The sequence below is a fragment of the Hyperoodon ampullatus genome (genome assembly GCF_949752795.1).
Source record: "Hyperoodon ampullatus genome assembly, chromosome: 6".
NCBI lineage: Eukaryota > Metazoa > Chordata > Mammalia > Artiodactyla > Ziphiidae > Hyperoodon > Hyperoodon ampullatus.
Genome location: NC_136919.1, coordinates 2,519,020 through 2,533,558, shown reverse-complemented (window position 1 = coordinate 2,533,558; position 14,539 = coordinate 2,519,020). Strand labels below are relative to the sequence as shown.

Sequence of the window (14,539 nt, the reverse complement as noted above, 5' to 3'; positions counted from 1 at the left end):
GAACTTGGTGTTTTCATCCGTAAGATGGGATGAGGCCCCTCCCAGCGCCTGGTGAGGCTGAGCAAGGAGAGGAGGGCCAAGCTCCTTCCTGATGCCGTTCTCACAGGCCTGCAGACCCCCGTTCCAGGTCAGCCTCACCCCCTTTGCCCTCTGCCCTCGGCAGCCAGGCCAGCAGGGCCGCATGCCCGCACAGCATGGAAAGGCCCAAGCCGGTGCCTCCCCTCTGGCCCCTGGGAAAGCTGAGCTGCAGGAAGCTGGAGGGAAAGGGGGAGAACAGAGCGGCTCGGCTTCCGATGCCCCCTTGGGTATGCGTGGTGCAGCCCCTGACCCTGCCCGGCCGGCCGGTGCCCACGGGGATCGAACACCAGGCGGGGCGGACTCGGACCCCCAGCACTGACGCGTTTGGCCAAGGCCACTAGTTTATTGTTCAGGGCCTGCCGGCCAGGCTAGACTTTGGACATTCAAACTGATGTGACTTGTCCCAGCACGGGTCACTCACAGCTCAACACGGAGAGGTGACCGCTCGACGACGGAGCCTGAGAGAGGGCCATCCTGGGGTTGCCCAGGGAGCTCAGGGACCCCAGGGTGGGGGAGACCCAGACACACTGAGTGAGTGTCTAAAAGGCTGTGTGCAGATGGAGAAAGTTCTAGAATAGGATTCAAGCCTGGGGCAACGTCAGAGGGGACGTGGTGTGAAGGAGCTCACACAGCATCCGTCCAGCCCCTTCTGCCGGCTGAGCGCCTGCCTCGTGCCCGGGCACGTGGGGAGCGCAGCGGGGGAGCCTGTGTGGGAGGCTGGGCGGAGCTCCCAAAGCGGGAACCCAACGGGGAGGGCTCGGGGCAGGGGGGCAGCAGGTTCCCCTGTGACGGCACTGGGGTGCAGGGGTGAGGCTGCTGGCCTGGGGTCCTGGCAGACAGTGGCCTCTGGGCGTAGAGGGGCCCAAGCTGGCCCTGGGGCCCAGACGTTTCAGCTGCGGGGCTGAGGGCGGGAGGTACACGGGTGGGGGGAGCAGGGTGGACCACCCAGAAGGTGCCGTGGGGGGCTGCGGGGCCAGGGTTCCGGGCAGGCGAGACACGCCGCCCCATGCTGGTTCCAGCAGAATCACGTGGGCATCCCCCCTCCCTCCTGCATGGACGGGATCGCTTTAATCCTTAAGAAAGGCAAGAAACGAGTAGGATGCGCCTACCTAGGGGTGGAAAGAGGTTCCGAAAGACACAGTTGCCCAAAGAGGAAACTTTGTGTCTGAGGCTCTGAGTTCCTTGAGCCTCGGTGTCCGCATCTGTGAAATGGGTGACAGGCAGAGTGAGGTGAGGAAGCCACACATTAGGTTGCAGGGCAAGGCCCAGGCCAGCAAAAGGATGCCACTGGCCAGCCGGCAAAGCCATTCCTACAGGCCGAGCAGGGAGTGAGGGGCAGGCCAGGCCGGGGGGGGCGGGTCCCGACACCCAGCCTGCGGACTGCTGGGGAGTCCAGCCCTCTTGGTTCCGGCACTCACAGTGTCTACACAGCCGCCAACCTTTAATCTGTTCAGCTCATGAAAGGGCCTTTGGTGAGACGACAGCTTTCTGGGGAGAGGCAGCTGGGGTCCCCCGGCCAACCACAGGGTCTTGGGGCACAGGATGCGGGGTAAGGGCCGAGGGCTCACTGCCCCGGCAGCTTCCCGGGGCTGCGTGGGGCTGGCAGTGAGAAACCCGGGCCCGAAGCAATCCCAGGGGCACAGGGAGCATTCTCTCTTTAATTGGACTGGGGGTCATGGCCCCCAGGAAGCCCTACTGGGAGGGAGATGCATGTGGAGTCTGGTTTCCCGGCTGCGAGGGAGGCTCCGTGGGGACATCAGCACTTTTCCTCACCAGGGAGGACAGGCCGGTCAATGGCCCTCGGCCTCCGGCGCAGAGCAGGGAAGTCCCAGGCCCCCTTGACTCCGGGGAAGCTGGGGGCGGGGAGACCTCTCGCTCCAAGGTCGGGAGGTCAGAGCCAAGGTGGGGGCCCCTGTCCCGTGCATCCTGCATCCTCTCAAGTCATTTGTTAAACATCCAGGCGACCTTGACCCCCAAGCTTCCCTCCTGCTGGCTTTCTGTAAGGCTGTTCAGAACGTTGTGGAAACATTTACGACACTCCCGAAGTGCTCACTGGGTCACCCCCGAGCATAACTGCAGCCTCCCCATCACCGTCCCGGGAGCCGCCCCCTGCGCCCCGGCCCCCCGGCCCCCGCTTGCCCCTTGCAGCCCGACCTCCACACAGTCCCCAGGGAAGCCTCTGACGCCTCCTCACAGGGCTCTCGCCCCTCCTGACGCCTCCCCCGGAGGCTCACCAGTGTCACCGTGGCCTCCGAGGACTCACCCTAGGCCCTGCCCTCCTCTCCGCCCTGCTGCTTCCACCGTCCCCTGTGGCTGTTCGGAAGGATCCCCAGCTTCCCAGGGCTGGTGGCCTCCTTCAGCTCAGATGCTGAAGATCGGAGACCGGGGTCGGCGGTCACCAGCAGGGAGAAAGACGATGCTTGTGACCAGGGCACACAGCGGCTGAGAGCCCGGCTGGGAGCCAGACAGCTCTGACCGGCGGCCCCAGTTCCTTGCTGCGCATCCTCCTCTGTGACCCGGGGTTACGATGGCGCCAGGGGGGTGGTTAGGAGCAGCCAGCCCTCCGGTCACTGCAGACCCAGTATCCCACTGTGTTTTCTTCCCAGGCATTCTCTTTTCCCCTTATTTACCCGTTTGCACTCTCCCAGTTGGCTCCCCGAGGGGTGGGACTTGTCTTGTTCGGAGCCGCCTCTGGGCACAAACGGGTAGGCTGCAACTATCTGCAGACCGACTAACTCACAGCCCTGTAAAGTAAATACCCTGATCCGGATTTTACAGATGAGGAAATCAAGGCTCCTCTGAGCCAAGGTCACACAGCTGGGAAGGGGTAAAGCAGGGTTTGAACCCAGGACTGTGGCTGCAAAGTCCAGCCCTTTATCATTATGCCCGAGGGTCCCTCTCCCTCCAATCTTGGCTTCTGCTCTTGGTACGCGGGCAGCAGACAGAAGCGAGAGACTCGGTCTCCTCTCCCAAAGAACTTATGATCCTTCATTCACTCAGTGAACATTTATCCAGCACCTACTGTTTGCTGGACCCTGTGCTAGGCCTCGAGACACCGCACACAGTGAGCAAAGCCCAGCCCCTGCCCTCAAGGTACTCGTGGTCCAGTGGGCAAGAGTGCCCTGCAGTGACACAGCAGGAAGATGGTACGGTGACCGGGAGCCACGTGCAGTGATGGGGGCTCAGGGAGCGGCCCCTCACCAGCAGGAGAATGGTGATAGTCACGAGACACACCAGGACCGCCCCCGCCACCCCCGCCCAAGGCAGAACCCAGTTCAGGTCGTAAATGCTGAGGAACTCAGGGGAATGTGGCAGGAGCAATCAGGGAGGCTTCCTGGAGGAAGCAGCATTGAGCTGGGTCTTGATAGGGAGGGTCTGGATGAAGGAGGCACCTACACACCCCTGCCTCAATTACTGCCCTCTTGGGAGACACCATCCAGGAGCATGTGGCGGGGAGGGAGCTTCATGCCTACCCCTCCCTTTCAGAGTCATTCACACCCGACCACAAGCCCCTGATGGGGGAGGCACCCGAGCTCCGTGGGTTCTTCCTGGGCTGCGGCTTCAACAGTGCAGGTAAGCGTGGGCAGCAGTGCGTCCCCGACTCCCTGGCATCCCTGTGAGTGAAGACAGCCAACTGGGCCTCTCCTTCAGTTCTCAGAGCACCCCCCCCACCGGGTTGGGGCGCTGGGCCTGGGAGCACTGCAGCCCTGACAGGGGTGGAGATGGGACAAGCCTGCCGGGAGAGGGTGAGGTCCCGTTAGGAGGTGTGTGGCACCCCAGGTGTGAGATCCAGGGCTTAGGGGCTGATGCTGCCCATAGAGGTGGGAGGGGCACGGAACTGAGGTGCAGGGCCCTGGGGGTGGATTGCAGACCTGCGGCTTTGCTCCTGCCAGGAATGATGCTGGGAGGTGGCTGTGGGCAGGAGCTGGCCCATTGGATCATCCACGGACGCCCGGAGAAGGACATGTACAGCTATGACATCAGTTAAGTGCCCGCTGGGACCCGTGGGCAGGAGGTGGCTGCCCTAGGATGGGGTGGGGTGGGGTAAATATCCAGGGCTATTTAGAAAGGAGCCTTCCCTGAAATCCAGAGGGCTTCTTGGAAGAGGTGCCAGTAAGGGAAGAAAGGGAAGAAGCCTGCCAGCGGGGGGCGGTGCTGCAGGGTGCTTGGGTTTGGCAGATCCACGGCCCTCTACAGTTTCCAGGACCTCTCGTCCCAGTGTCCTGCCTGACCCGCCTGACAGCTCTGGGATCAGCAGTGGGATCTTATCATCCCACTTTGCAGATGGGGAGACTGAGGCCCAGGGAGCAGGAGGGACTGCACTGGCTGCCCAGGAAATGGGGGTGAAGTGGTGGTCATTGTTAGGACATGTGCGTACCTGGGAGACAGGCAGCCCTGAGCGAGATGTCAGCTGCATCCATCCTTCACTCACAGGGTGTCTGGAATCAGTCAGACCCTGTGCCGAGCACTTTGCTCTCTGTAAGCTGGGGTGTGATGTATATGCTGTAAATGTCGCTGGGAGCAGTGAGCGTGTTTGTGTAGGTAAAACGCTCGGCATCAGGTCTGCACTCGGAAACACTAAACAAAGCTGAGCGGAGCCCAGGAGACTGATATCAGAGTTGGGAGGCGTCCTGGTTGCCCACGGACCTCTATGAGTCGGGACAGGGATGCGGGTGCCCCCAGGCAGGGTCTGGAGGGTGGCCGTCAGTGGGGCTGGGGTCTGGCCCCCAGGTGGCAGTTCTGCGCCCCGAGCTCTGCAGGTGGCAGTCGAGGCAGCGGCCTGGAGGGGCCTCTGTGGGTGTTCGGCCCGCTCCGCTGTGACTGGGGAGATCCCAGCTGCCCAGCAGGGCTGGAGGCGGCAGGGCTGGAGGCGGCAGGGCTGGAGGTGGCAGGGCTGGAGGCGGCAGGGCTGGAGGAGGCGGCAGGGCTGGAGGTGGCAGGGCTGGAGGCGGCAGGGCTGGAGGTGGCGCGGGTTCAGCTCAGCGCACCCCAGCTGCTCTGCTCACCTCGTCCCCGCCTGGCCCGCTGGGGACCCTGTGTCCACTGGGGGGGATGTCTGGCCCCCACAGAGACAGACAGACATACCCTGAGATCCCCCCACCACTGCCGCCCCCTCCGTGGCGCCTGGCACAGCGTGGTCCACTCTGGCGCCACCTTGGAGTCTGTCTGGGTCTGTGCCCACGTGCTCTCCCAAGAGAGGAATGTTCCAGAAATGATAAAGCTGCACGGGGCCTCAGGGATGGGCCAGTCCAAGCCCCTCCTGCTACAAACAGCAAAACAGAGGCGCCATCGCAGGAGGCATCTTGTCTGAAGTCACCCCATGTGCGAGCCAGAGTGGGCAGGGACCCAGCTCCAGCCCTGCAGGGCTGTCTGCCATCCGGCTTCCCTCGGGGGGTGAGGCCTCAGCACTGGAATCGGACGGACCAGGGCGCATCCTCGGCCTCTCCGAGTGGGCTCTCACCTCCGGGGCTGGCGGAGGCCCCTGGCATGGCTCTGAGCCTCGCTCCTCAGCCGCCTCTTCTCACAAGCTGTGACATTAGAGGGAGCGTCTTGTGGGCGGGTTTGTGAGTAGAAGGCAGAGCTCCTGCCTCTGCCCTGGCCTGGCTGGGGCCTTGCGTCACAGGTTGGAAGGCAGAGGGCCCAGGGAGGGAGCCCCTGAGTGCTGGGGCCCAGGGGGTAGGGGTCGGGGCTGTGATCTGGGCCACCCGCCTTTCTGGCCCGGGCAATGCACCCAGGAGATGACTGGCTCATGGCATCAGGCCTGAGCGGTCACTGACGTGGGGCGTCCGTGTCCACCCAGCACCTGCCCCCCCCATCCCCACTCACATACTGGACGGCTGCCACCACCGGACCAGCTGTGGCACCGGCACCCGGGGCCTCTCAGCACTGATGGGATGTTCTGCTTCCCTGGCCTGAGCGGGGCATGGAGACCCAGACCCCACAAGATAGGCAGAGCCAGGAAATGAGCGCACTGCGTCCGGGAGTCACCAAAAAACCCGGACGAGGGAGCGCCAGCCTCGTCCCCCTGCTTAGACACTCGGAAGGTCGGAGCAGAACTCTGACCCATGTCACCTCCTTGTCTTACACGCGGAGGACGGGCTCGGGAGAGAGGTGCCTGAGGAGGCGATCGGGGCCCAGGGCCGGGTCCAGGGCATGTCTGGACCCTGGCCTGCATGTGAGGCTCCCGGGGCTGGCCTGGCACCAGGTGCCCTCCAGGCCACAGCAGCTGCCTCATGGATGGTGGCGGTGGCACCCCCTTTGGACACCCAAACAGGTTCTCAGCTGTCCCGGCCCCCCACCAATTAGCCAGTTCTTCCTCCTCTCTGACCTTGGTTTCCCCATCTGTGAAATAGGAACAATGATCCACCCTCTCAGCGGAGTGCATTTGAGGCTCATGGTAGGGATGCGTCACCTCCCCCAGGGCCTGGCATAGGTGGGGCCCAGAGCACGGGCCGTTGTTTTTAAAGAAAGCTCTTGGGGTCCTGGCAACCAGGGAAGAAGTCGCTCTTTGTTATGTCAGGAGGGTGGCTGGACACCGGACCCCGGCTGCAGGCCCCTCTGCCCGCTTGTATGCAGGTGGAAAACGGCAGCTGGGTCCTTGTGGGCCACGGGGAGTGGTCCTTCCGCTGCTCACCCCTGTCGTGCTTGGGCTGAGCTGAGTGCGCCCACCCCTGACACCCACAGGTGTGCACAGGGGTGAGCAGAGGGGCTGGTGGGGACCTGTCTATAGAGGGGCGGGATGTGTCTGTGCAGGGATCACCCAGCCCTGCCTCAGGCCCATCCCCCTCCCTGGTCCCTGCCACCCAGGGGGTCTGAGAGGACAACTGAGGCTCCACCTTCCCCCCTTGAGAGCCCCCCAGGAGCCCCACTCTCAGCGAGGCTGGGTGGGTGACCACGTCCCATCCCAGGAGCCACTGGGCCCCTGGTGCCAAGGGGGGTGAGTCTCCTGGCCTCTTCCCGCCCCGGCTCAGCCCCTCGCCAGCCTGCTCCCGCAGCCCCACGTGCTGCCGCTGGGACCCCTCCATGGCCCCCCTTCTTTCTGGAAGCTCCTGGCTCAGTGCAGCAGGTTCCTGTCGCGTGGAATGAGCCAAACCAGGAGCCCCACACCTGAGGCCGCTCTGAGGACTGCACGAGGGGTTCTTGCGGGTGGCCCTCAGCCCTGGGCCTGCCCTGGAAAAGGGCTCCTACACGACAGCAATCACTACGGATAATATCTGTCATGATAATTCCCACATCTGCAGCACCAGCCCCTGCCCAGATCAGAGCACCACGCCGACTAGCCCTGACGAGGCTCAGGCCAGGCCCCTGAGGACAGCAGCACTGATGGGGACACAGCCGGGGGGAGGTGGGCCCCAGAGGACACGTGAGGTGCCAACAGGTGGGGAATGAAGGCGTGGGCGGGCGGGGGCCACACTGAGCTGGGCGCCTGGGGGGGGCTGTTCCTGGGGGGCGCTGCAGGGCGCAGCGTGTAACGCAGCCCAGCACCTCTGGCCAGTCTGGGGACCAGACGGAAGGGCTGCTGGTTGGCCCTGGCTGTTCTCCCTTCGCGAAGGCTGGGGGAGGGGCCTCTCAGCTCAGCAGGAAATCGCGTGGGACCCGCGGGCGGAGTTGGACACCACCATGGGTGGGGTGGCTGCACCTGATTTCCCCCCAGCTGCCAGGGGACAAACGTGCAGGGATCGCGACCACACCACCCCTGGGAGCGGGGCCCCCAACACAGCTGGGACTTCTCCCGCTCCTCCACGCCTCTTGGGGGTCTGACCTGAGAGGCCGTCACCTTCACCCCTTGCCTCCGCTGAGGGGCACCGAGGAGAAGGGGGCGCTTCATCACATCTGCTGACCCTGAACTCCGAAGATCCCTCACGTTAGCTTCCACGAGATCATCGGGGCCTGTCCGGCCCGGGGCCCAGGCCGGGGGCAAGGAGCCCGGCTCACCCCACGCACGTCCCCAGCCTGAGGCCCTAAGCCTGCGGTGTCCACTCCCTGCGCCCAACAGCTGTGGGGGGTTGCAGGCGAGGAGGCTGAGCTCCCCAAGATTTGCGGGCTGCCCGAGGCCCCTCGGTGGGAGAACGGAGAGCCAGGAGCCCCCCTGATGCCTGAGCCATAGGGAGGACCCCCGTGGAGGGAACGAGGTTCCCGAGGCAGTGACAGGCCCCTCCACCCACGACAGGCGCTTCCACCAGTCGCTCACAGACCACGGCCGCTGGATTCGAGAGCGCAGCCACGAGTCCTACTCCAGGAACTACGCAGTCGTCTTCCCCCACGACGAGCCCCTGGCTGGACGCAACATGAGGACAGACCCCCTGCACGAGGTGCCACGCCCCCACCCCTGCAGCGCCTGCTCTGTGCCGGCTGCCGGCGCTCTCGGGGAGGCCCAGATGTGCGGTGACAGAGTGCATGCAGCCCCCCCCAGCTTCAGGGCAGGTGTTGGCCCCTTCGCTCCCAGGCACTTACAGAGGGAATGTGCTTGGAGCACAGTGGGGGGTCGTGAGGGCCAGGTGCACCGGCAGGTGTGTGCAGTCGCCCATCGGGAGGGCGGGGCCAGGCAGTGGCGTGCTAAGAAGACGTGCTCCTCCTGCTTGTGGGGCCTGCTTGGGATGTCTTTCCTCCCTGGCAAGCTTCTACTTATATGATGAAACCCACCGTCAGGTGCCCTTTCCTGGGGCCTGCCCCTGGGCACTCTCCCAGGTCCCTGACAACCCAGGTGCCTTCCCTGTGCTCCCATTACCACCCCCCCAACCCCAGGTCCACCTCCATCCCCCCTTCCTTGCTCCCATCTTGGGCTGCATGCTTCACTTACCTGTCTACGAGGACCCTGGCAACGGGGGCTGGGCCCCAGTCACTCTGAGCGCAGAGCCTGACTCTGGGTAGGTGCTCAGGGAATGTTTGTTGACTGGATGGCTGGGGCAGGAGGCAGGTGGGCAGGGCGCAGTGAGCAGGTAGCATTTAAGCAGAAGAAGGAGCCTCCTTCATCTGGGGCTCCAGCGCCTGGACCCCAGAGGGAGCTGGTGCCCACGCCACCTCCCCAGGACAGAGACATCCTTGGATCCCGGGCTGCCCTGTCCTCCAGCCTGGCCTAGAGGGCCAGCTGGGAATCTGGGGCCCCACATGGGCTTGGGTTCCCCCAGCCTGTCCCCGGGGCCTGCACCGTCCCCGCAGCTCAGCAGCCTCCCAAGGAGCGCAGGGCTCGCTCGATGACTCTCGGGTGGAAGATGGGCTCAGACACGTTGCTCACATGTGCACAGCTCTGCCCGGAGGGGGCTTGGCGGGTGCAGCAGCCCTGCCCCCGGGGAGGAATCTGCATTCACCCACGCCTCCACTTCCTCGTCAGCACCCTCCTGGTGACACTTCCCAGCCATTGACGGCTGACGTGTGTTTTGTTAAATAGAAGAGCCTGCTCTCCATTTTCCCTCCCAGGAAGGGTGATGCGTCTCTGGTGGAGGTGTCTCCACGCTCACTGGAGGGGAGGGGCTTTGTGTCCTTGGTTGCCACACCCTTGGATGTCCCGGGAGGACGCATCTGGGGTCACCAGTTGGCAGGTGACTAGGAGCGCCCACCCCCTCGAGGTGGTGGCCCACGGGGACGGGGAGACGCAGGCCGTCTTGGCCTCTGGTGCCCATCGGTCCTGGCACTTGAATGCCCGGCCAGACTCAGCTTCCGAAGCCCACTCCTCCTGGGCGCTGGTCTGGGTTGGCCCCAGGCACAGGCCCCTTCCAAACCTTAGAGCGGAGATTATTTTCTCCCCCCAGGCTAAATTTATTTTCAAAGAAATCTGCCACCATATTACTTTATTGTGTCTGCTATAATTTTTTTTTTTTTTTTTTTTTTTTTTTTGTGGTACGCGGGCCTCTCACTGCTGCGGCCTCTCCCGTTGCGGAGCACAGGCTCCGGACGCGCAGGCTCAGCGGCCATGGCTCACGGGCCCAGCCGCTCCGCAGCACGTGGGATCTTCCCGGACCAGGACACGAACCCGTGTCCCCTGCATCGGCAGGTGGACTCTCAACCACTGCGCCACCAGGGAAGCCCTGTTCTTCCTTTTTAAGGCTGAATAACATCCCATCGTGTGGATGGACCCCACTGGTCATCCATTCGTCAGTTGATGGGCATCTAGGCTGTCCCCACCTCTGGGTGGTTGTGAACGCATGTGTGCACAGGCTTGTTTGCGTCCCTGGTGTCATTTCTCCTGGGTGTACACTTAGCTGTGGCATCGCTGGGTCCCTGGGTGTCCCAGACTGCTCGGGCTGCCATAACAGACACCACAGGCTGGGGGGCTCAAATTCGTCTCTCACAGTTCTGGAGGCGGGGCGGTCGAGGTCAAGGTGCCCGCTGACCAGTTCCTGGTGAGGGCCCTCTTCGCTCCTGGCTTCGGGCGGCCGCCTTCCCGCCGTGTCTGCTCCTGGCAGAGGGACAGCCCTGGGGGCTCCTCCTCCTAATAAGGCTTTGGACCCCACCCTGAGGGCCTCCTTTCACCCTCATTCCTTCCTCACAGGCCCCGTCTCCAAACACAGCCACACTGGGGGTTAGGGCTTCAGCACAGGAATTTGGGGGTGCAATTTGGTCCCTAAGAGAAGGTAATTCTACAGACGGGGGATTCTTGAGGCAGGCAGTGTGGGTGCTGGGAGGGCCGCAGAGTTGGAGTCAGAGCCTGGGCTTGGGTCCTGGTTCCGAGTGCCGGGACCTCTTTGCCCGCCGCCCGCTGCGGTACCGGGTGTCGGATTCTCCCCTCCCTACCCTGCTCTGCGCGTCCGGCCAGGCCTGAGCCTCTTCTCCCTCCACAACCAGGAACTCCTCGCACGAGGCTGCGTGTTCCAGGAGCGGCACGGCTGGGAGAGGCCGGGATGGTTCAGTCCCCACGACGCGGCTCCGGTGAGTGGCCCCCCGGCTCCCAGCAGCCATGCCCCCGGCCTGGCCTGCGCGCAGCCCCTGCCCACCGTCCCCACCACGTCCTCCCCAGCGGAGGTGGCTGTGTGTCTCCCTGTCCTTAGTGCTGTGGGGCGGGTGAGTCACCTGGCCTTCGGAGAAGCCGAGCCCCGGCCGGTCCGCCTGAGGTCGTGGGATGTCCCCACAGGCATCCCTCACCACCCACAGTGCCCGGCCTTCCACGGCCCACATGGGCCAGGGGCCAGGAGAGCTGGTGTTCCACAGAGGGGAGGCTGCACACAAGACTCCCCAGGTTTACGGGAGAAATTAGAGTATCTTCTCGTAATTTTGTTCATATATTTTTGGCAACTGCAGCTGTGAATGCTAGTAGGAGGATTTAGCACAAAATTATGCATTCTGTGTGTGAGCTTGTAAGTTGGTATTTCACGGCATCCTGGCCTCTGGGTGCCCTCCTGGGGGCTGCCCAGCCCCCACCCAGTGCCTCTCAGGGACCCGGGTCCTCAGAGAAAAGAGTCAAAACCGTCCTGCTTGTGAGACCCTCGGCCTGCGGTCTCTGGAGCAGGTGATGTGATGCTGAGGGGATGCTTTAATACAACCAGGGGGGATCGTATTTGATCCAGATTTGTACAAACTAAAACCCTTTTCCCGTTGCTATGTTTCACCAGTCCCCTTCCAGTGCCACCCATCTCCCATCTCCATAGCAGCTATGTGCCAAGGCAAGGTCCAGGGTGTGTCAGGTGAGGTGGGTGGAGGCCAGGGCTCCTGATGGCTTCTGCCTCTGCTTCTCTGGGGTCAGCAGAGAGGAGGGGCCTAGGTAGACCCCTCCTTGAGCAGGTCTCTGCAGAGCCCACTGCAGCCAGCCTGCTCTGCCCTGGAAGCCCCTCTTCCCCGGAATCCGTGGGCAAGGCGATGAGACCAGAGCAGGAATCGGCGACATACCCCTGGTCCCGAGATGGGCAGGCTGTGCCATCCCCACCCGGGAGCCATCCTGGGAGTCCAGGGCACTGGATGACGAGACGTCCCCAAATCCCTGACCCCTGGCCAGGCTACGGTGGGCTGGGATGTTCCTGCAGGGGACTGAGGGGCCAGGGGGAGCCACTTGGCGGGCCAGGGAGATGACTTCCTACAGAGATTCCTGTAAAGGCCCCTCCCTGGACGCCAGAGGTTGAGCTGGAGTGGGGTGGCGTAGGGGGTGTGTTTGGGGGAGCAAAGAGGCCTGACTCAGTCAGAATCTCACACTCGGCTCTCACCAGTGACAAGAGACTGGGCAGGGCTGGCCGTGCTGGTAGGCGGGAATTGGCGGGCTTGTTCACACCTTTCCAGGAGTGGCCGCAGAGTTAGGACGGAGGGGTGGGGGAGGAGGAGGGGCTCCATCCGCAGGAACAGGACCAGGCGCGGGGTGTTGGGTCCTGGGCCTCTCTGAGAGCGGCTGACCGAGTGCAGGAGAAGCCAAGGCAAGTGGTAGCTGAGGGGCCAGCCTCTGGGGCCCACCACCTGGGCTCACGCCAGGCTCTCAGGACTCTCCTGTGACCTGAGGCAAGTTTCAGTCTTTCAGCGCCTCGGTTTCCTCATCTGTAGAGAGGATCTCCCTTCCCGGAAGCACGAGGCCCTTTGTGCAGGGCTTGGCCCAGAGCAGGACCTAGTCCCAGATCACCATGGCAACAGCATCTGGAGCCACTGCTGCAGCCACCCCAGCCCCGACTCCCCCTCCCTCTCCTTCCGCAAGCTGATCCCTGGGCCTTATCCCAGCGCCTTGGTGTCGAGTCGGAAGCCCTGACGTGGCCCCCGAGGTCCCAGTCAACCCGCCTCTGTTTCCCGCTCAGCCCCGTCCCTCGCCGTCCCTCCCTACCCAAGCACACCCCATTCCTTCTCCACCCTCCGGGGCCCCAGTGCTCCCCACCGCCATGGAGACTGTGGTGTCACCTGTGCAATGTGGAGGGCATGCCTGAGCCCCGCCTCCACCCCGGCCTGGTCCACAGTGCGTTGCCCCTCGAGAGCGGGGCTCGGAGAGGGCAGGACCAGCTCTGCCCTGTGGACCTTTGTGTCCGCAGGACCCAGCTCAGGGCTGGCCAGGCCGCGGGCACCGGGCCACGCTGTGCGTAGCGGGCGGGGGCGGGTGGCGGCACCGGTGACGAGCCCTCTTCTGCCCCAGGTGCTCCCTTACGACTACTACGGGGCCTACAGCCAGCGGGCGCACGAGGACTACGTCTACCGCAGGCTGCTGCACCACGAGTACACCTTCGACTTCCCGCCCCACCACGACGTGGTAGGACGCCCCATCCCTGACGGGACGGAAAGGCGGGCGTCCCCGCGGGCTGGCCCACTCTGCCGGCCATCCCCACCCCCGGTTTTGGCCGACTCAGTTTCGTGGAGGAATCGGTGATGTTCTCCTCTGCCCTCCCTCGCCCCGTCTGTACCAAGACTTTGCCAGCAGTGAGGCCTGCTCAAGGAGCGGGGCTGGAGCCAGGCCTGGGTCTGGCTGTGTGGCCTCGGGCCGGGGCCTCACCTCTCTGAGCCTCTTGGAGCGGCTCCGATTCTCAGGGCGCTCCTGGCGGCTCCTGGCCCCTCCTTCCGTTCCCGACTCCTCATTTCTGTTGGGGTTCAGGTGAGTCCGTCTGAGTCTGCATCACACAGGGAAGTTCTCACAGGCAGCTTCTGCAGAAAAGACTCTGCCAGCTTCCCCTCTGAGCCGCCCAGCTGTTTTGTTACCCAGCAGAACGTGCTGTGTCCCCGTGCACGTGGCCGACTGGGGAGGGAGCAAAGTCCCTTCAGTATCTGTGTTGGGGGGGCGCCAAGGCCTCAGCCTGGGGGTCCCCAGGGATGGGTGGCCTGGGAAGCTTCCTGGGCGTGGGACCCCTGCAGTCACGTGGGGCCCCCTGCTTAGAAGCAAAGCTCTGCTGTTGCTGCCTGGAAACTCTCAATACATTTTGAACAGGCCCGCATTTTTACTGTGCACTAGTTCTGCGCCCGGTCCTGAAGGCGAGGAAGCACGCTTTCCTCCAAAGTTTGCTCCTGAAATGGAAGGGGAGGGAATGTGCGTCTGAAAGCCCAGGAGTCCCTGGGGGCTGCCTCTCCGGGGAGCAAACGGGGGCCCGTCTGGCACCTCCGCACCGCGGCTTCCAAGGCCTGCGGGATGTTCAGGCCCTTGAGGATGTGGGCGCTGGGCGGGGATGCCAGCTTGGCTTCGTGGCTGCATCCCACCCACGCAAAGGCACCTCGACAGTCCCAAAGCATGAAACATGCACTTGTTCTCAGCCTTGGCAATTTCCCCAGCCTGGCTAGACGAGAGTCAGCCCAGGAAGCTGTTCTGGGGTTTGATCTGCAGCCCCGGCAGTGTAAGTGAAGGTACCACATGGCTGATGGGTGAAGGGAGCTCCATAAAGAGTAGTGGTGTCTGGAGAGGGGTGAACGGCAGCCTCTGGGGCTCAGGAGCTGCGCAGACCCCATGGGGTGCCGTGTAACGACCAGCTGTCCCGGGGGGAAGCCTGCAGTTTCCCCTGTATAAATACCCTCACTGTCCGCTCCCTCCCACCCACCCACGGGGCATCACTGAACTCAGAGCCGGGAAAGATGCACACAG

At 63.7% G+C, this 14,539-nt stretch overlaps 1 protein-coding gene across 1 annotated transcript in view; it reads left to right on the top strand.

Annotated features, from left to right (window-relative positions):
• The window catches only part of SARDH (sarcosine dehydrogenase), a gene marked incomplete at both ends in the record, with an annotated part of 61,660 nt that overhangs the window by 14,362 nt on the left and 32,759 nt on the right, over positions 1-14,539 (top strand). Inside the window, 5 exons of the mRNA XM_079705732.1 lie at positions 3,565-3,651; positions 3,972-4,061; positions 8,230-8,390; positions 10,861-10,944; positions 13,112-13,225. Of these exons, the coding sequence (XP_079561858.1) occupies positions 3,565-3,651; positions 3,972-4,061; positions 8,230-8,390; positions 10,861-10,944; positions 13,112-13,225 (536 nt within the window). The remainder of the gene's footprint in view (positions 1-3,564; positions 3,652-3,971; positions 4,062-8,229; positions 8,391-10,860; positions 10,945-13,111; positions 13,226-14,539) is intronic.